At 41.8% G+C, this 22,301-nt stretch overlaps 1 protein-coding gene across 1 annotated transcript in view; it reads left to right on the top strand.

The window, feature by feature from the left end:
- The window catches only part of szt2 (SZT2 subunit of KICSTOR complex), a 701,839-nt gene that overhangs the window by 27,003 nt on the left and 652,535 nt on the right, over positions 1 to 22,301 (top strand). Inside the window, 1 exon segment of the mRNA XM_034179252.1 lies at positions 15,967 to 16,137. Within this exon segment, the coding sequence (XP_034035143.1) occupies positions 15,967 to 16,137 (171 nt within the window).

The raw sequence follows: 22,301 nt of genomic DNA, 5'->3' as shown, positions 1-22,301 counted from the left end.
GTTAGCAGCACTTGGAATGGACCTTCCCACCTCGGAGATGACCAGTTCTTTCTCTTAATAGTCTTTATCAGCACCCAGTCGGCAATCTGGATCTGATTCTCAGGGCCCTGCACAGAAATAGGAGAGTCTGGTATCGTGTTAGGATGTATAACGTTTTTATGGGACAATACTCATCTCATGTAATCAACTAATCCCTCATCCTCGCTATCAGGCCCAGCTATTTTCTGTAAATCTGTTTTTTTGTAGGGCCTGCCATACAAAATTTTGAATGGCGTAAGGCCAGTCTCTGAGCTGGGTGTTATGTGCATGTACAGTTTCACCAAATCCAAACAATTAACCCAGTTTTTTTTTCTGTTTCTTCCATACATTTTCTGAGCTTACTTTTAATTGTCCCATTCGTTCTTTCCACTAAACCTGCACTTTAAGAATGGTAAGCACAATGGGTCTCATGTATCAAAGTTGCGCACTTGTGATGTAAATTTACGGTGTAAATTTGAAGTACATCAAAGTTGCCGTGACATGTATCAAGCAGTGCGCACCTGACCATTTCTGGCGTACGCCCGACGTGACCTTGATAAATGCGGCGGGTGAAAACAATCATAATTATGATAAACACGCCCATAAATATTCAGACTCCGCTTCAGACACACCCTCATTTTACGACATGGAAGCCAGGAAGACCGCAAAGAATAAGAACTCCACCAATCACGATGCGTGCCAATAGAGTGTCAAAAGCGGCCGTCGTATCAATTGTTTTGTAGTATAATCAAAAAAGTGTTACAGTGGTCCCTCGTTTATCGCGGGAGTTACGTTCTAAAAATAGCCTGTAATACGCGAAACTGTGACGTAGTCAGTGTTCTTTTTTACAATTATTATAGACGTTTCAAAACTGTAAAACCACTTTATACACTTTCTCAATCAGGCATGAACATTTTCTCACTTTTCTCTCGTGTGTAAACACTCTCAAAGTTCAAACCTTATTAGAAAAATAAGACCAACCTGTTTTCAGGCCCAAACATTTGTTTGAGAAATAAAAATAGAACGTTTTCCTATAAATAATTATGATGGCTTTTAGAACTAACAAATTTACCATGTCTTGGAATTATGTCTCTACAAAGTATCTTTGCAACTGTTAAAGCATCTGCTTGTTTAACAGGGAACACCTCTACCCATTTGCTATATGCATCAATCAATACTAGGCAATATTTTTTCCCTTCACATTGGTTCAATTCAATAAAATCCATATGGATCGTTTGAAACTGGTAATGAGGGGTTGGAAATTTCCCTCGTTTAGGCCTCTCATTACCCTGTGGGTTGTGCTTTGCACAAATTAAACATGCTCTGCAGTAATGTTTTGCATATATGTCTGAAATCCAAACGTCACAAAATGAGCATTAACCAGTCCAACCATTCCAGTCATACAAACGTGACATGGTCCTTGACTTACGACAGCTGCTCACTTGATGGACATTGTGACGCATTAATTTGCAAAAATTGTTTGATTGGATGAATAAGCATTGATTAATATCGATTATTACGTGCAGGCCAATCTTAATATGACAATTAAATTCCTGACAATGATCCAATACTCCAATTAGATCAATACACTGCCTACCATGTAGGCATATGGAAAAATTTGACCCCACCACAGTACCCCAGTGCCATATCCTCATGTCCTAGTGAGTCAGAGTGTCACAGAGACAAGGTCGAGTAATCTTGACTGGGCCTGCCTTCGGTTGTCCCAGGGTTTAAGATGGGATCTTACCCATCATGGGCTCGCAGTCTTCCATACTGGGCGGGGGTTACAAGGGGTGTCATGTCGATGTCATGTCAAAACAGCATCTTTAATTGCACAGAACATGCAGGATCACTGAAAGTGAATTGAAGTATCTTTTAGTAATTTATCCCAGAATAAATCTGTTGGATCAATCAGTGCTTAAACACCAATAATAAATAGAAATAATGACAGAATCAGATACATAAACAATGTTTGGTTCACATGAATAACTATGGGTCAGGATGAACAATAATCATGTGAAAAGTTGTCCAACAATCTCTGTCCTTTAAGGCCAAACTTAATCTGCATGTATCAAATAATAATTAATAAACACTTCACTGGTCATCAATGCTTTATGAAAGCCTGCAGCTTCCTGTTTGATTTGCAGCAGGGGTTAGTTGTATCTCATGAAAGTTATTTATTTCAATCAGAACACAGGATGATCAGAATATTGAGTTATTATTATTTGTTGCTTCTATATTGCTGTCAGTTCACCCTCACCAACATTAATGTGTCTAACAGGAGCTCAATAAACACGTTACAATAATCAACATAGTTTTACTGTCTCACACGCTGTACAACCTTCTGCTCTGCTCTTCGGCTGGAGTGATAAATTACACTTTGTTCCCAAAACAAATCACGCTTCAAGAAATAGAACACTGAATGTATTTGGTAAAGTCAATGCAACGTAATACAAAACAACATTAAAGCTGGAATTGATTACATCAAATAAACAATATCTCTCTAAATTCAACAGTAACAAACACTTTTAAAACACTAGTATCAATTACATGTAAAACAACTGTATTTCATGTGTTAAAGCACAACAAAACATTGCTGCAGTGTTTCTCAATTTGTGCGGGTGTGGAGCGGCAGGGAGAGGAGGAGGAGGAGGAGGAGGGGGGGGAAGTGAGCATTTAGAGCTTCCCTCAGCAGCTGTGTGTACACGCTCCTCCTCCAACACCCCAGACCAGGAACAGAATACCACAACTACTACAAGCAAGACAATCATGCAAAATAAACCAACTCTTATCAACCAAACAAACGTCCACAGGTCCAAAAATAACCTGTGTCCCATTACACTCAACATATTATACACACATGTAGACACGTAGAACTCAAAGGAACTATTAATTACATTGTTTTTCTGCCAACCTTTTTTCAGGCTGTTTGGGGCCTGAAGATCAAGAACTGGGTGTTAAATCACGGTCTCACAATCAGTTTTTAATAGTCCTCAGAGAATCTACCACTGCCGCTGCTCCCTTCTGTCTGTTATGTCATCAAAAAATAATTAGCTGACCAGTCAATTAACAATTTTTAACCTTTTAGCAGTATTTAATATGTATACTGGGGAACTGATTTATAGAAATATTTTGTAACCCAAAGTCTTTATTGCCTGGATGAGCGTGTTTCCAAACTGTTTATGAATACTTGCAGGAACTCATTGATCTAAGTGGTCAGTTCCACAGTAGCTCATTCATGATTCATGATTACTGAGGCAAGATTGGCCAAATACTGCAATGTTCAATTGAAATAATCAATCTGAATTTTCTTGTTCCAGACAGAGAAGAACCAACCCACACAAATTTCAATCCAACATCACACAAAAATATTCACAACAATAAACCTAATCATTGACTACTCTACCGGTGTATAATGATTAACTTTTGCTTGCAGTCTGTTAAGTAGGTGAAACTAACCAACTTTTATACTTTATCCAGTGTGCAAAAATCAACCATGTTCGAATCACTTCATCTAGGTCATATGATCATTTGATATGGAAAGTAGGAAGGTGATAGTATTTACTGTTTTTGAGTTATCATCTTTACAAGCTGAAAGAAGAAAAAAATTATTTCATCAATAGGTTTATTTCAGAATTTTTCCCTTAAAGAATCGACCCTTTCAGCCTGGACACTAACTCACATAGACATACAAAATTGATTAATGTGCATTTGTTTCTCAGTATCTTAACTCCACACTTTAAAATTCTGGAGTGCCAGCAACTGTGACCTTGACAGTATTATCTAAAACAACTCACAATAAATATACACAATCTGCCTGTACAGTGACAACAGAATAAAAAAAGTGAGAAAAAAATTGATTTAAACAAGTATACTCTTCTAGAAAAGAAAGAACCTTATGTGTACATAAACAAAATTCATGTTGAAAACGGAGAACTCCTTATCTTTGCGAGTGTGTACATTCACGCACAAAGTGTCCATTCCTCCCACACTTCCAACATGTCAATTTTCCTCTTTATTTCACGCCCATGGGCTTTGCCTCTGGCTGCTCCGTGGCGCTGACCTTTGCCCTTTCCTGCAAAATACATTTCTTCCTCACATTTTTAAGTGTTTAGATGACCCTGGATATTTAATCTCCATGTACTAAAAATCATTAGACTGTGGCTGTGTGTCATGTTGGCTGTGAAAACAACAACAGTTACCCATTTTAGCTGTTGGTGGGGTTATCTCATAGGGAGATCTAAACGAACAGGCTGTTGTTCTGTTTTCACTGTTTGGTCACTGGTCAGCCTGAAAAGTGTCACCACTTCGACCTCTGAGAGGTGGGTGACCTTGCTTAGGGCTTCTTTCCAGACTCGTAGGCTTGCAAACAGGTGTGGTGCGTATAGAATGTCCACAAATTACTTCACAGTTCAGGTGGCTTCGTTTAATGTCTGTCGGTTAAAACAGATGCCAGGCTACCCCACGATTCAGTTGTGAACATTCTCATTCATAAAAACACATTCACACCGCCGCACTTCAGCTGTTATCACGTTTTAACTCCACTGTTATCACGTTTTAACTCCGCTGTTATCACTGCTCTGCACCAACCATTTTTTTAATATTTCCTGTGGACAATATTAAGGGAACGATTATTCCCAGAATTTTATGGCCCGCCCACCGAAGGTTTTACCGACCCGACCCTGTACAGTTTTTACGCGCTGTTCCAGACCCGAAAGTGGTCTTTAGCTGTCTTCTGTATTGTTTGTAACTCGCACCTCACAGCCTTATCGTATCTCACACCTCACTGCTCTACACGTTACAGTCAAGCTCAAAGACATTACGGGGTATTTTTTTTCCTCTGTGGTGACTCCCAGCCACACCCAGCTCTTCCACAATTTCTCGGATAGTCACACGACTGAAAAGCCACCGAAAGCCATCTGAATCTTCCGAATGGTGGACGAGGTGAGCATGTCACAACACGTCCTGTGAGGCTTCAACATGGTGGCGCTTTTGCTCCGTCAGCAGCTTCGTGCCAAAGCCATCGGCATGAATTTCACTGCAACTCTTTTCATGGCCAAATCTTCTGTCACAGTGGAATGTACCGAAAAAGTGCTGATGTCCACCTCTTCTGCAATTTCTCGGATAGTCACATGACGGTCCCACATCACCACAACATTCACTTTGGAAATGATCTGGTCATTTCAGCATGTTGATGGCCGACTGGAGCATGGCTCGCTCTCCACCGTTGTGCGGCCGTCTTTAAACCGGTTGTACTGCTCCTTAATCTGTGTGATGCCCAGAGGATCGTCACCGAAAGCCGTCTGAATCTTCCGAATGGTTTCCACCTGGCTGTTGCCCAGTTTCTGGCAAAATTTGATGCAGTCAGGCTGCTCCAGTCTTTCCTCCATTTCCTTGCAAAGAAAAAACCAAGAGAGACTCCACCCATCCTCACACAAAGGCTGCTTATAAGCAAATGACGCAATCGACAGGCGTGAAAAAACTCACGCATGTGCACAAAGGTTCAAGGTTGGCTCATGCAAGCACACGTGATTCAAATCCATCTAGTTTTTGAAAAAAATAAAAAGGTCGGATACTTTTCTAACAGACCTCGTATATGTATATATGGAAAATAGAGAACAGAATCAAAAACAAGATCAAAGGCATCAGAGTAAAGGCTTTAACAGTCAAAGTAAAGACAAAGACATTAATATTTGATAATAATATTGACAATATATAGAAAACTCTATCACTGTTTATCCATCCCACTGCTCCATCATCCAGAGAGGATAATTTTGACTTCATCATGTATGTGTCGGCCATGGAGGAGGGGCTGTAAGTGATCTGTCTCCTTCCTCCTATCGAGTCTGTAAAATGGGCATTTGATATGCTTGTGATTGGGTATAATACTTGTGGGTGGTTTTACCTGCCTTTTTTAAATGATTTAGATTTACTTTGGTGGCTCCCTGCATTGGTGGATGTTACCCAACTGCCCAAGGGGTATTTTGTCTTCCTCTGAACTGTCACTATTAAACTCCTCATCACTTCCTTCCACTAAACCTGGTAGTTCCTTCACTGCCTCATACTTGGACTTCATACATGGGTCTTGAGGTGTGGATGTCACCGGGACCCAACAAGAAGGCCGCAGGTTACTGCAGTACCGATTAATACCAGCAAGTACCTCCTTTGATGGCAAAAGTTTTGGCTGTACTGTAGCATCCAGAGCAGATCCCATTCCACTTATTCCTAATCCATTACTGGCATCGACATTAACTCTTGTCCGATTGTCCGCGACAAGTGTAAAATGTGATCGGACAAGCAATATGCTCTAAATTGTTGTCCGACTGGACAAGTAACATTTTTTTTTTTTGGTTTAAAACATTCAAATTCTTTATTTTCATCGCTTGGAACCAAAATACCTGACCGTCGTCTTTTTGTTTTTTTATTTACATCACGTCTTGTGTCGCACACCTCTGGAGAAAGCGTCTTTGGTTTTTCCCGCCAAACATAATATCAATGTGTGTGCAAGACCACTGTATGGAGTGCGCGTTTGTAGTAGAGGCTGACATTTTTTCAGGAATCCCACAGGTCACGGGATTCCCATGGGAACTTTGCTACTCATCACGTGATTGGGACGGTACGGGATTAAAAATTCATGGGAGCGAGAACCAAGGTTTTAGGCAGCAAGCCGTCCTGCCGTCATTTGAGCAGTCAGTTTTCAAAAAAGATGCTGAAAAAATAGTGGACGGCTTTACTTAAAGCCGTCTAAAATTAGGACTGGGTCTGATCACTGCAGCCGTGTGTGTGCGTGTGTGTGTGTGTGTGTGTGCGTGTGTGCGTGCGTGCGTGCGTGCGTGCGTGTGTGCGTGCGTGCGTGCGTGCGTGCGCGCGCGTGCACTTGAGTCGCTGGCTGTGGGGGGCCAGCTGATCAGAGTGAAAAACAACATAAACTAAACTGTGTCTCTGCCTTTATTTGTCTCTGGACTGTTCTGACGGTTCGTCCTATTCACTCTGTGTGCACGTGTCTGAAATTATGAGATGATATAAATTGGTCAGAATTCCTTAAAATGAGAATATATGAATAAACAGAATAAAAATCACACACACGTGTGTTTAAAAAAACCTGATGTGTAGAAACTCTGCAGTGATGTTCAGAAGCAGAAATCACATAAAGCAGCTGAGAACTCTGAACTTTAACAGGCTGTTATTTTACAAAGATATTTATTTTAGATGACTTAATGGAGTTGTTTAATGTTCAGGAAGAGAAAAAAAGATTAGATGAACTCTAGTCAGACTAAAAATACAAGCTGCTGATTTTATTTTTCAAAGTTATTAGTCTGCAGTTCTGAGTTTCATTTATTTCAAAGTAAGTTACCTCTTATTATTGTCAAAAATCACGAGTCAAATCAGTCTGCATTGTTCAGTTTTTCCTGCATGTTTGTGTATTTTTTCCTTCTTTATAAGAGTTTGGTTTTTGTGTTTTTTTCTACTACAAAGTTTTAAAAAACAATAAAATGTTAACACTCTTCTTTATAGCCGTTCTTTAATTTCAGAAATGGAACAGAAACAACCACAAATAAAAAAGTAGGATCTGTATGTAAAATGAAGACAAAATAAAAACGTTATATTCCCAGTTTTTTCCACTCAAACCCACAGAAGCCAAAAGTTCTTCCAGAGTTTTGTCTTGGTGGCTTCCCTCACTTGTCTTCTTCCAGCATGGACATTTAGTTTTTGAGAACTGCCTACCTGACACAGATTTACCATAAAGTACCACACTGTTTGTATTTCTGAATGATTGATATAAATGAAGTCTAAGAAATATTCAGTGACTTGGAAATGTTCACGTATTCATCCTCTGACATTTCCCAAGAAAACTGGCTGTAAAAATGATAAATTAATTCTTACATTTGGAATAAACTGCCCTGTCCCAATCTTTTTTTTTTTCTTGGAAAATGCTGCAGGCCTCAAATGTAGGAATGGTTATATATTAACAAAAAATAAATAAAAATAAAGTTGATCTCACAAAACATGAAATATGTTGGTTTCATACAGTCTGCAGTTACAGAAATGGAAGACAAAGTAAATATCAGGATCATCACATGTCCATCACCACCACATTTTGAAAAACTACAAGACCACAGGCCATGCATTATTTATGTTTTGTGTCTTTTAGTGAAGTTTTTTTATTTTATTTTATTTTTTTTTTTTTTATTTGGATTAAGGCAATAAGTGCCTCCCTCTATTACCACAGATGAACTGTTTCTGTTGCCACATCTTCTGAAATAAAACTGCAGAACACTAAAAACTAAAAGAAGGAAAGTAGATGTGATAAATATTTAATCTGAATCTCAGTCCCAGAAAATGTTGAAATGTAATGATTTTTCTATTTCAGCTGCAATTCGTATGTTGGAATATTGAAGTTAAAGTACTTGCAAATAAAAGAAGTATGACAGGTTTTTATTAAGTGACAAGTCAGAGCAAAGTATATGTGATAAATATTTAATTTGTATCTCACTCACAGGTTGTCCAGACAACCAGCTTTTCCTATAGGACAAGTAAACTGCCAGGGTTACTAGTCCTATGGACAAGTACACTAAAAAGCTTAATGTCAGTGCCTGCATTGACATTAAGCTTGTTGCGACACCGGGATCTGTCCTGGCTGACCTAAGGAAGTAGCACCTGGTACTTTCTGTATTTGTTCTCGCCTCTCCTGTAAATATGTCTTGTTCTGACATGGCCTGCCTTTGTTCAGATTTGAGATCTGTCAATATTGGGTCTAGTTCATGTTTGTTTCCCTCATCTCGATGGATATCCAAAAGCCCCTGTTTAACATACAATACTGTGTACTGTCCTGAGCTTCCATTATCTCATGACCTGATGCATTCAAATATGGTGGTGGTGGGAGCAGACAGATTTGGGTCAGGACAAAATGATTTAAATGGATTTGCAGGTGATACAAAAAACACATCAGATGTTTGCAACTCAACGGTATTTTCTCTGCCTTCTCATTTTGTTGATTATTCACAGTTTTTTGTGTCTCTGGAGAAGAAATAGGTTGTAATTTTAATTTCATTCACCAATTCACACACATCAGGAAGATATTTTCAGCAGCTTGCTCACCATTTATCCCCTTTTTGTGTGCACCCACTTTTTGCAGTGTTTTCCATTTGGTGGCTTTATGTAAAACCTTTTCAATGTCCCGTGTCTCTTGGAGAGCTTCTCTCATACAACAGTGCAGTGTTTCCATAAGTGGTTGAGACTCCTTCACATCTCTTCTCCAATACTTCCTCCTCTTAATCTCATTAACAAATTTCTCACACTGTTTCCTCTCTGTTGTGTCCTCTGCAGTTGGCACCTTTTTTTAGTATTACATTCAGCGTCTCCATTAACACATGTCCTTTATTTTAAAAATCAGTTAGCCTTTTAGCAGCTAACGTTAATTTTAACACAGCTTGTCTAATTCGCACGGTGGACAAATGCTGTTTACTGACTACCGCCCCTACCACATATCTCAACTAAAACTCTGGAAAATCGGTGTAACATGCAAGTATTAGTATTAGCGGAGATTAGGCTAGATTTACTTTTGTCCAAATATTACCTTACTAACTTCAATTTCTTATCGACAAATATCTGCTAGATGCTATGCACTTGATCAGTGTCAATTTATACTACCAAATTTATCCATGTCCTTCATTTTTAAAATCAGTTAGCCTTTTAGCAGCTAACGCTAATTTTAATACGGCTTGTCCAATTCGCAGGGCAGAACCCTGAGTTTTACTGATCATAAATCAACGTCACTGTCCAACTGAACAAAGACCGAACCACTCACATCAACAACCCACAGTAAATCAAACCAACATTCACCATTTAAAAGCCGCCAGGCCAATTCCCTGGGCAAAATAACCCTCAAACCAAAAAATCTGGACACAATGATCCAGTTTTCCCCCAAACATCCACATTAAAACAATAGAAAATACAAAATCAGTGGTGTGTTACAAACAAACATTAAAACTATAAAATTGTGCTCAGAGCGCAACAGAAATGATTTTGAACATAAAACATCATATTTAAACAAAACAGACATAAACATGTATCCAAACTAACATTATATAGGTCAAATTTTCATGCATTAAAATAAGCGCTTAAAACAATCATAAATTCATTACACACATAACTATGTCATTAGACAATGACATAGTGTCCAAACATGGAACTTGGGTGTAATTTACATGAAGGACTATTTCATTCCTGTTTACATGGGTCCCAATATTTGTTTTAATTGCCCATCAGATAATCACCATCCTAAACATAGGATTTCCCCATTCCAATTTGTCCTATTCCCAAATAATCCCCACAAAACGAACAGAGGAGTTCCATATAATGGTGCAGTTCTTCCTTAGACCTAAAATCATAAGGAATACACAGGGCCATTCCATGTCAATTCAACGAGGGCCTCACGCACTTTGTCTCAGATTTTCTTCCAATTTTAATCAAATATTCCCAGACTATTCAGAACAAATTGTTGGGAAAGTGTCAGTACACGGACCCACAACAGGGGGCGCAAATGAACGGACAATGGAGAAAGTCAAATAACAAGGCTTTACTGTTGTGAACGTGCACAACGAATACAACCAATCACGAAATGGACAACAGTCAATTCACAAAAGTGTCGTGTGGGCAGGCTCGAAGATAGGAGACGCCTCTCCAAGGTAAGACCCGAACCACACGGTTTCCTCCGCCACAGGACCCCGGAAATACTGGAGCCGCCAAGTCCCGAACTCCCAGGTGGCCACTGCCTCCGCGTGTCGGACCTGGTACTGCTGGCGAGGGACAAAGAACAGTTAGATGGGGGCGCGTTTGCACCCAAGACTCCGAACAGCAGGGAAGTTACCTCCACCTCTCGTTGGAACAGTAATCCACAAGCTATACACTAATCCAAAAGGATACACTCCGTCAGCTTTGATACGTTACCTCGTAGGTAGAAACGATATCTCGGCAATGAGGTGGAGGTGCCGTCCTGCTGATATACCCCACAGATGATTGCCGTCAGCTGTCTCAGGTGATGGGTGACAGCTGTCACCGTAGCTGCTCACGTGAGGCGGCGGCGCCCTCTGGTGCCTGGAGCCCGCACTCCAGGCAGGGCGCCCTCTGGTGGTGGTGGGCCAGCAGTACCTCCTCTTCAGCGGCCCACACAACACAAATCTGAAGTTGGAGGGGAAGGGGTAAGGAGAAGGGCCGAGGGGTAGAATTGAGATTCAGCCTAGATGATACCATTACAGTTTTATGATAACTTTGAAAACACGTTTTATTCATCAGTTGTTCTTTGCTTTTTGACTGTAACTGCTACCAATATCATTAGCTTTGTTTTTATTTACAAGCATTTCATTAAATCATGCAACGTCACTTTTTGACTTCAACAAATTGTCCTTTAACATTAACTCTGTGTTTCTTAACAAACATGACACTGCCAGACATCTCACTGAAATATAACCTGTGGACTACAGCACTACAAAATATACAACACCAACAACAGAACTGAAACCCACCAACACTGACTTTACTTATGTCTGTGAGGACCACTGTCGCCACAGTTACTTTGAAAAAGTAATCAAATTACTGATTACGCCTTGAAAAAGTAACTTAGTTACTTTACTGATTACTCAGTTTCAAAGTAACTAAGTTAGATTACCAATTACTTTATTAGTTACTTTCAGCAGCTGCTGACAACACTCCCCCCACCTCAACATAAAAATGATAACCAGTTTTGCCAAAACTCACTTTATAGTCACTCTTTCTTGACTTCAATAAACATAAATACTTGTTTTATAAAAAATAAAATAGACATCTTTCTTAACCTCATATTTAAATTTTGACAGCACTGTAAAAGTAAAACCTACAATTTATAATCTACATTGTTTAGAAATGTAACTATTAAATTGTTTCTAACATTTAAATTCTCAACATTTTAATTGTTAAAATTATTATTATTGTAGTAGTAGGAGTAGTTGTATGAAAAAATTGACTTCAAAAGTAGACCTTTAATCTCGGGGTGTGGAGGGGGAAGCACCCACCCCCCATTTGTATTCACCCCTGGATGGCCTTCTGAGCAGGAAGAATTGACAATGTATTTATGGAAAGAGCACATCCAGATTGACAAGTTGGGATTTTTTTTTTTTTTTACTTCATGTCATCCTCATAAAGAGACATTAGGCGCATTTGGGTGGAAAAAACAAGCGTGACTTGGGCATGGAACCTGGTAGAAGAGAACTCCTGGGTGTATGAGCTCTTCCCAGAATTGGAAGAACTGGACAATTTGTTTGCAGCAGGAAGCCTCCCAGCCTGGATTCGCCAGACAGAAATGTGCTTGCCGCCCACACACCAGCTCGTTGACAGCGAGTCTGATTGGATTAACCTGGATGATGATTACACATCAGAGACCGAAGGGTCGTATCTGCAGGACATGGCCGCTGTGTTTTTTAAGATTCAAGACTTTATTTTACGAATACTTGGACAGCGCAGGTCGGCAGGAACGACAACAAATTTTTTTTCCGCATTAGACTGCATCCTGTAGGATGAACCAGAAATTATGTCATATCCAGAACTCGCCAACATCAAGTCTCTGTTCATGCAAGGTCAGATTCCCACCTACATTGATGACCCCATGACTTTTTGTTTGAAGCTGACATTCTAGAGTCTGGCTCGGTCACGCTGCAGTCTATCACGCTGTCCAACGCAGCAGTCTCGCTGCCTCAGTCTTATGCACTGGTGCTCCACCAGCAGTCAGCGTTGACACTGGTCACAACTCTTCCTCCACCGTCACTGGGCTACCGACAGACTGTCACACTCCCACTCCTGCGCCTTGGCGCCTAATGCTGAAGCCGACTAAGAAATGCCAGCCAAAAGGTTCGGTCCCGCAGCCGAGTGTGGCACCACTGCAAGCCACACCTCGTCAGACTCCTGTACCGATTCCATGAAAGCTCAGAGTGGACTCAGCGTGGATGCTACAGGATCAAGTGGAACCCTTATGCCCCTCGTCCTGTCTGCCAAGTGCACGCCGCAGGAGAAAACGGGGCCACTCATGTTCCCCATATTGCCAGTAGTGGCAGGAGCATCTGCACTCGTCTCCTCGATGGGAGCAGCAGCTCAACCTTTACCCGACTCCTCTGCAGCGAAGACACTCTCAAGGTCAGGAGAAGTTTTCTCATCTCCAGACTTGCTTGGAGAGTCATCGGGAGAATTCACGCTATCAGACTGCACCAGAAAGTCCGCGGATCATGAATCCGAATACTGAAGCCATCACAGCTCACTGCAACGGGCCCTTGCCAGCAGACCTCCACATTGCGTAAATCCCTCCAGTCCCCAGCAGCACACGTGCCAGCCGACTTAATCCTGCCATGCCTGCCGCTGGAGTTCTCAGTCAAGCACTCACCTCTGGAGACACTGCTGCTCCCAGCAACACGCATGCCACAGGAGCCTCCCACAGCATGTGCGATGCTCCAGAGCCCAGCAGCGTTTATTTCACCAGCTGTGCGCCCACGTCCAGATTCGTCAGAGCATCTTCCGTCACATGAAGCTTCAGCTGAACTATGGGAGAAGGTCACGCCCCTCCAGCCCTTAGCCTGGTACACCCTGCATGACATGTCTATTACGCATTCATCTCCAATGTTTTTAGCGGCGCCCATGCGTCCACCCACACTGCACACATCTGTTGAATGCACAGACATGTCCACGACATCCACGCCACATCTGAACCGATCATCAGCGCTGCCTCGAAGGTGACCTTGAGTATCACGATCTGCAGAACTGTGAATTTTTTGTTATTTAATCTCTTGAGCATGCTTTTTGCGTTGTTTCACCACAATTTTTGTTCACTGTCAGGTCTGTATAGAACCTTTTTCCAAAATGTATTGCTCCTGTGCATTTATGGTGCTAAGCTAATGGTAACGGTGTCTCTTGATATGTGTTTAAGAGAAATCCTTTTGTTTGGTCCTCTCACTGTTTGCTTTTTTTATTGGGAACTGGTTGGCGCGCCATCTCTGAGTTCAGTTAAGCTACCCCCCTGGTCCATTACGGAGTGGTTGGTTCCTGTTTGCCTCCCTAATCATTTGTGTCGGTTTTTTCACCTTTCGCACACCTCAGCTAAGCAGTTTTTTGTTCCTTCTTACTCTTTTGCTGACATGATGCATTTCAGTGGCCCCCATAGCTTTTTATCTTGGTGATCTATTCTCTGTTCATATGCTGTATCTAATTCATTCGGTGGGTTCGATAATCCTCTTACTGTGGTGTTTTGTTTTTGTTTATGTTTTGTGTCATTATTATCAGGCGTACACCCAGATTCAGCTGTGTCTCTGTCAATCTCCCATTTTTTTTTTTTTTTTTTAGGCTTTTCTGCATGGTGATGTGGGGTTTGGGCATTTATGTGCAGCCTTCCCTATTCTAGGGGCTCAGTACTATGCTCGGTCTCTGGTTCCTTGCTTCTGGGGTCAAGTTAGCTCTTTCTTCCAGCCCTTTTGCTCTGTCTTTTGCTCGCCAGGGTTTTCATGTTTTTCAGGGGTTTGTGTCATGCACCTGACTCAGGTCCACTTGCTACCTCCATCACGATTTCCTGTCTCCCTTCTGGCTGACCTCCTGACCCTTCCGCTGACCGTCATAGGCTTCACAGTCGGCCCCCGGACTCAGCGGTTGTTTGTTTGGCTGACTGCCTGTTTTTTGCTTTGTCACCCTCCTATAGGGCTTTTTGTCGTTCCTCGTTTTTTTGGCCACCCGCTTGATGTTTCCCTTTTTGTAGGGTTCTGGCCCATTCTCCTTGTTGTTTGTGCCCTCTGGCTGTTAGGGGGGTGATGGTCTAGTGGTTAAGTGTTGGGCTTGGGACCAGAGGATTCTTGGTTCAAATCCCAGCCTGACCAGAAAATCACTAAGGGCCCTTGGACAGGGTTCTTAATCCTCTAGTTGCTCCTGGTGTGTAGTGAGCGCCTTGTATGGCAGCACCCTGACATCGGGGTGAATGTGAGGCATTATTGTAAAGCGCTTTGAGGGTCTGATGTAGATGGAAAGCACTATATAAATGCAGTCCATTTTTTCTCCCACCCGTAGTCGGCTTGTGCCTTGGTTCTTGTTGTATTCTGGGGGGTTTCTGTGGGCCCCAGTGTTGGCCCCTGGGGGAGGGGTACTGTCATGATCCTGCCCTTGTTGGGCCTCCCGTCATACATTTTGCACTGATTTCTGCTTTCTTGGGGCAACTGTTTGTTGTGATTTGGCGCTATATATAAATAAAATTGATTGATTGATTGATTGATTGTTCGGTACGTCGTTATTTGTATTCTGGTCATGCTCATGTTGTCATTGGTCTTATTTTCTGTTCATCATTGATTTATTTGTGGTCTTCTGCCAGTGATTGTGTAGTTTTGTCTTAGTAGCTGTTTTGCACCTCTTTCCAAATGTTGTCTGCAAACAATAAACTGCAATTGATCAAAACTTTTTTTTTTCTTCTGAAAATGAGACATCCTGCGCTGACGTGCAGCAGCCGGCTCAGCTCAGAGGTACAGAGAGATATTCATGCCAAAATGTTTGAAAGGAAATGCTTTTGACACAAACTACAGATTTTGTTTATTTTTATTTATGTCCAGAGATCAAGCATCCAGTGACCAATTTCATATTTATTTACTTTAAGGCTCAATAAAATGCAGTTGACATAGAAAACCTGTAAAGCCTACTTTTAGTACACAGAAAATTCACAAGAGGTATTGATAAGTGAATCGATAAGCAGAATCAATAATGGCATCGATGTCGATAAAATCTTATCAATATCCATCCGTAGTGGCCAGTAATCAGATCAGATATTACATGACACAGATTGGAGCAAAAAAAAAAAAAACTCTGGTGTTGATTTTATGTCATGAGAACCTTTTCAGGAGGAGAAAGTAATTTTCAGGGTTTATTTTGAGATTTGCTTCATTTTCTCTCTTTCAGGATGATGGGACAGGAGAGATGATCTTTGATGAAGTTTTTCATGCCTTGTCTCGGTGTCTGGCTGGTCTAGCTCAAACATTCAGAGTCCCTGGAACTGATCAACTTTTCAAGCCGAAGATTTTCATCACCATTTTGGCGTATTCATCAATAATTGGACTAAGGTCACATCAGGTCAGTTTTAACATAACCCAAAGCCAGTGAAACTCATTACATTGAGGTCGATGTGTCACTCCGGGAGGTTTAAAACAAAATTTGTGGGCAAAACAGGTTCATCAGTGGTCTCAAATCACTCAGTTACTAAGTTTACATTGTCTTTTCCTTATTTCTCATCATGGTGACACATCAACTCCTCAACTACAATTGCACTTGGAGCCAGACTGCCTGATATGTTAGTGTCACTTTTGGAAAATGACCATTCAGTAGATACAGTGAGGTAAAAAAGTATTTAGTCAGTCCCTGATTGTGCAAGTTCTTCTACTTAGAAAGATGAGAGAGGTCTGTAATTTTCATCATAGTTACACTTCAACTATAAGAGATAAAATGGGAGGAAAAAAAAATCCATAAAATCACATTGTAGGATTTTTAAAGAATTTATTTGTAAATTATGATGGAAAATAAATATTTGGTCAGTAACAAAAATTCAACTCAGTTCCTCCATGCAGATCTCCTCTAGAGCAGTGATGTTTTGGGGCTGTCGCTGGGCAACATGGACTTTCAACTCCCTCAACAAATCAGCCAGTATATTCTGAGCCCGTCCCAAGCCCGGATAAATGAGGAGGGTTGCGTCAGGAAGGGCATCCGGCGTAAAACAAGCCAACCAAACTATGCAGACTCAGAATCAAATTCCCATACCGGATCGGTCGCGGCCCGGGTTAACAACGTCCGCCACCGGTGCTATTTCCCAACAGGGTGCCGGTGGAAATTGGGCTACTGCTGGGCGAAGACGACGAAGAGGAGGAGGAAAACGTTGCCACGAACAGCGGGAGAAGAAGAAAACTAGAAGGGTGGAAATGAGAGTGGGGACTTTGAATGTTGGTAGTATGACTGGTAAAGGGAGAGAGCTGGCTGATATGATGGAGAGGAGAAAGGTAGACATATTGTGTGTGCAAGAGACCAAGTGGAAGGGAAGTAAGAGCAGGAGCATCGGCGGTGGGTACAAGTTGTTGTACCATGGTGAGGACAGGAAGAGAAATGGTGTTGGGGTCATTTTAAAGGAAGAGTATGTTAAAAGTGTGTTGGAGGTTAAGCGAGTGTCTGACAGGGTGATGAGTGTGAAGTTGTAAATTGAAGGGGTGATGATGAATATCATCAGTGCATATGCCCCACAGGTTGGTTGTGAGATGGAGAAAGAAGATTTCTGGAGTGTGTTAGATGAGGTGGTGGAGAGTGAACCCAAGCATGAAAGAGTGGTGATACAACCCCTGGCAAAAATTATGGAATCACCGGCCTCAGAGGATGTTCATTCAGTTGTTTAATTTTGTAGAAAAAAAGCAGATCACAGACATGACACAAAACTAAAGTCATTTCAAATGGCAACTTTCTGGCTTTAAGAAACACTATAAGAAATCAAGAAAAAAAGATTGTGGCAGTCAGTAATGGTTACTTTTTTAGACAAAGCAGAGGGAAAAAAATATGGAATCACTCAATTCTGAGGAAAAAATTATGGAATCACCCTGTAAATTTTCATCCCCCAAATTAACACCTGCATCAAATCAGATCTGCTCATTGACATTGACCCTATGCCATGACATTGACCCTATGTGTCTTTTTGCAAGGAATGTTTTTGCAGTTTTTGCTCTATGGCAAGATGCATTATCATCTTGAAAAATGATTTCATCATCCCCAAACATCCTTTCAATTGTCCAAAATATCAACATAAACTTGTGCATTTATTGATGATGTAATGACAGCCATCTCCCCAGTGCCTTTACCTGACATGCAGCCCCATATCATCAATGACTGTGGAAATTTACATGTTCTCTTCAGGCAGTCATCTTTATAAATCTCATTGGTTTACTCTCTTTTAAGAGTTTGATAATCCTCTCCTTTGTTTCAATTGACATCTCTCGTGTTGGAGCCATGATTCATGTCAGTCCACTTGGTGCAACAGCTCTCCAAGGTGTGATCACTCCTTTTTAGATGCAGACTAACGAGCAGATCTGATATGATGCAGGTGTTAGTTTTGGGGATGAAAATTTACAGGGTGATTCCATAATTTTTTCCTCAGAATTGAGTGATTCCATATTTTTTTTTCTCTGCTTGGTCTAAAAAAGTAACAGTTACTGACTGCCACAATCTTTTTTTCTTGATTTCTTATAGTGTTTCTTAAAGCCAGAAAGATGCCATTTGAAATGACTTTAGTTTTGTGTCATGTCTGTGATCTGCTTTTTTTCTACAAAATTAAACAACTGAATGAACATCCTCCGAGGCCAGTGATTCCATAATTTTTGCCAGGGGTTGTAGGAGCAGACTTCAATGGGCATGTTGGTGAAGGGAACAGAGGTGATGAGGAAGTAATGGGTAGATATGGTATCAAGGATAGGAATGGGGAAGGACAGATGGTTGTTGATTTTGCAAAAAGGATGGAAATGGCTGTGGTGAATACCTACTTTAAGAAAAGGGAGGAGCACAGGGTAACATATAAGAGTGGAGGAAGGTGCACACAGGTGGACTACATTCTTTATAGGAGATGCAAGCTAAAAGAAATCACAGACTGTAAGGTGGTAGCAGGAGAGAGTGTCACTAGACAGCACAGGATGGTTGTTTGTAGGATGACTTTAGAGGTAAAGAAGAAGAAGAGAGTGAGAGCTCAACAAAGGATCAGATGGTGGAAGCTGAAGGAGGAAGACTGTTGTGTGAAATTTAGCGAGCAGGTGAGAGAAGCACTAGTTGGAGGGGAAGCAATTTTGGACAACTGGAAAAGTACTGCAGATGTGGTGAGGGAGACAGCTAGGACAGTACTGGGTATGACATCTGGACAGTGGAAGGAAGACAAGGAGACTTGGTGGTGGAATGAAGAGGTCCAGGAAAGCATAAGGAGAAAGAGGTTGGCGAAAATGTTTTGGGATAGTCGGAGAGATGAAGAAAGTAGACAGGAGTACAAGGAGATGCGGCGTAACGCGAAAAGAGAAGTGGCAAAAGCAAAGGAATATTGCGGGCTGTACAAGAAGTTGAATAGTAAGGAAGGAGAAAAGGACTTGTACCGATTGGCCAGACAAAGGGACAGAGCTGGAAAGGATGTGCAGCAGGTTAGGGTGGTAAAAGATGCACATGGTAATGTGCTGACAAGTGAGGAGTGTGTGCTGAGAAGGTGGAGGGAATATTTTGCAGAGTTGATGAATAAAGAAAATGAGTGAGAGAAAAGGCTGGATGATGTGGTGAGAGTAAATCAGGAAGTATAAGAGATTAGCAAGGAAGAAGTGAGGGCTGCTATGAAGTGGATGAAGAGTGGAAAGGCAGTCGGTCCAGATGACATTCCAGTGGAGGCATGGAAATGTCTAGGAGAGATGGCAGTAGAGTTTCTAACCAGATTGTTTAATAAAATCTTGGAAAGTGAGAGCATGCCTGAGGAGTGGAGACGAAGTGTGCTGGTTCTTATTTTCAAGAACAAGGGTGATGTGCAGAGCTGCAGTAACTACAGAGGCATAAAGCTGATCAGCCACAGCATGAAGTTATGGGAAAGAGTAGTAGAAGCTCGGCTTAGAAAACAGGTGAAGATCTGTGAGCAGCAATATGGTTTCATGCCAAGAAAGAGCACTACAGATGCAATGTTTGCTCTGAGAATACTGTTGGAAAAGTACAGAGAAGGACAGAAAGAGTTACATTGTGTGTTTGTGGACTTAGAAAAAGCTTATGATAGGGTGCCAAGAGAAGAGTTGTGGTATTGTATGAGGAAGTCTGGAGTGGCAGAGAAGTATGTTAGGGTAGTGCAGGACATGTACAAGAATAGTGTGACAGCGGTGAGATGCGCAGTCGGAATGACAGACTCATTCAAGGTGGAGGTGGGATTACAACAAGGATCAGCTCTGAGTCCTTTCTTGTTTGCAGTGGTGATGGACAGGTTGACAGATGAGATCAGACAGGAGTCCCCATGGACTATGATGTTTGCAGATGACATTGTGATCTGTAGTGAGAGTAGAGAGCAAGTTGAGTCTAGTCTGGAGAAGTGGAGATATGCTTTGGAGAGAAGGGGAATGAAAGTCAGTAGAAGCAAGACTGAGTACATGTGTGAATGAGAGGGAGCCCAGTGGAATAGTGCAGTTACAAGGAGTAGAAGTGGTGAAAGTAGATGAGTTTAAATATTTGGGGTCAACTGTTCAAAGTAATGGAGAGTGTGGTAGAGAGGTGAAGAAGAGAGTGCAGGCAGGGTGGAGTGGGTGGAGAAAGGTGGCAGGAGTGACTTGTGACCGAAGAATATCAGCAAGGGTGAAGGGGAAAGTTTACAAAACAGTAGTGAGACCAGCTATGTTGTATGGTTTAGAGACAGTGGCACTAACAAAAAGACAGGAGGCAGAGCTGGAGGTGGCAGAGCTGAAGATGTTGAGATTCTCTTTGGGAGTGACAAGAATGGACAAGATTAGGAATGAACATATCAGAGGGACAGCTCAGGTGGGACGGTTTGGAGACAAAGTCAGAGAGGCAAGATTGAGATGGTTTGGACATGTGCAGAGGAGGGACCCAGTGTATATAGGGAGAAGGATGCTGAGGATGGAGCCACCAGGCAGGAGGAGAAGAGGGAGACCAAAGAGGAGGTTCATGGATGTGCTGAGAGAGGACATGCAGGTGGTTGGTGTGACAGAGGAAGATACAGAGGACATGGTGAGATGGAAACGATTGATCTGCTGTGGCGACCCCTAACGGGAACAGCCGAAAGACAAAGAAGGTTGAGGTCTGGAGACTGGCTTGGACACTCCAGGACCTTGAAATGCTTTTTACAGAGCCACTCCTTCATTGCCCAAGTGGTGTGTTTGGGATCATTATCATGCTGGAAGACCCAGCCATGTTGCATCTTTAATGATCTCACTGAAGGAAGGAGGTTTTGGCTTAACATCTCACGATACATGGCCACGTTTATACTTCCCTTAACACAGATCAGTTGTCCTGTCCCCTTAGCAGAAAAACAGCCCCAAAGCATGATGTTTCCACCCTCATGCTTCACAGTAGGTATGGTGCTCTTGGGATGCAACTCAGCATTCTTCATCCTCCAAACACGACGAGTTGAGTTTTTACCAAAAAGTTCTATTTTGGTTTCATCTGACCACATGAAATACTCTTCCCAGCCTGGTGCACGTCTACAATGTTCTTCCTGGTGTCCTTTGACAGCTCTTTGGTCTTGGCCATGGTTGAGTTTGGAGTCTGACTGTTTGAGGCTGTGGACAGGTGTCTTTTATACAGATAACGAGTTCCAACAGGTGCCATTAATACAGGTAACAGGTGGAGGACAGAAGAGCTTCTTAAAGAAGTTCCAGGTCTGTGAGAGCCAGAAATCTTGCTTGTTTGTGGGTGACCAAATACTTATTTTCCACCATAATTTACAAATAAATTCTTTAAAAAATAGGAGAACTTGCACAATCGGGGACTGACTAAATACTTTTTTGCCCCAGTGTAGTCCTGTGGACAGCTTAAACTCAGTGCTCATGACCACATTGGACATGATTGCTCCACTTACATTAAACCACACTCCCCCCAAAACACAATCGCCTTGGTTCAACAATTACTTAATATCTGTCTTTGAGAAGAATTTCACATTGCCTCCATGCAAACTCTAGCCTGCTAAATCTACATTTTTTGGTTCTTCTGTTTAGGCATGCACCGATCCATATTTTCTCACTTCTGATCTGTTTCTTTTTTGGTGGTTTCTCTCTTTGTGTGTGGGTGGGTGTGTGTGTGGTGTGGGTGGGTGTGTGGTGTGTGTGCGTGGCGCCTGTGTGTCTCTCTCTCTCTGTCTCTCTCCCTGTCTCTCTCTCTGTCTCTCTCTCTCTGTCTCTCCCTTTCTCTCTCTCTCTGTCTGTCTCTCTCTCTCTCTCTCCGTCTGTCTGTCTCTCTCTCTGTCTCTCCCTTTCTCTCTCTCTCTGTCTGTCTGTCTCTCTCTCTGTCTCTCCCTTTCTCTCTCTCTCTGTCTGTCTCTCTCTCTCTCTGTGTCTCTCTCCAAGAAATTAGCTCTTTAGAATGCTGAAACACACGGAAATGTAAAAGAACGAAATAAATCTGATTAATCAAGGATATGTTTATGTAAATGGAGCCATTTTTGGGTCAGCGGCTGAAGATTCAGCTCTTGAACACCAGATGGCACACCCAACCCGAGTACATGTACCGTTTTTAGGACCAAGCGCATT

This window comes from Thalassophryne amazonica, chromosome 10 (assembly GCF_902500255.1).
Source record: "Thalassophryne amazonica chromosome 10, fThaAma1.1, whole genome shotgun sequence".
NCBI classification, from domain to species: Eukaryota; Metazoa; Chordata; class Actinopteri; order Batrachoidiformes; family Batrachoididae; genus Thalassophryne; species Thalassophryne amazonica.
This window is presented reverse-complemented; position numbering and strand designations above follow the sequence as displayed.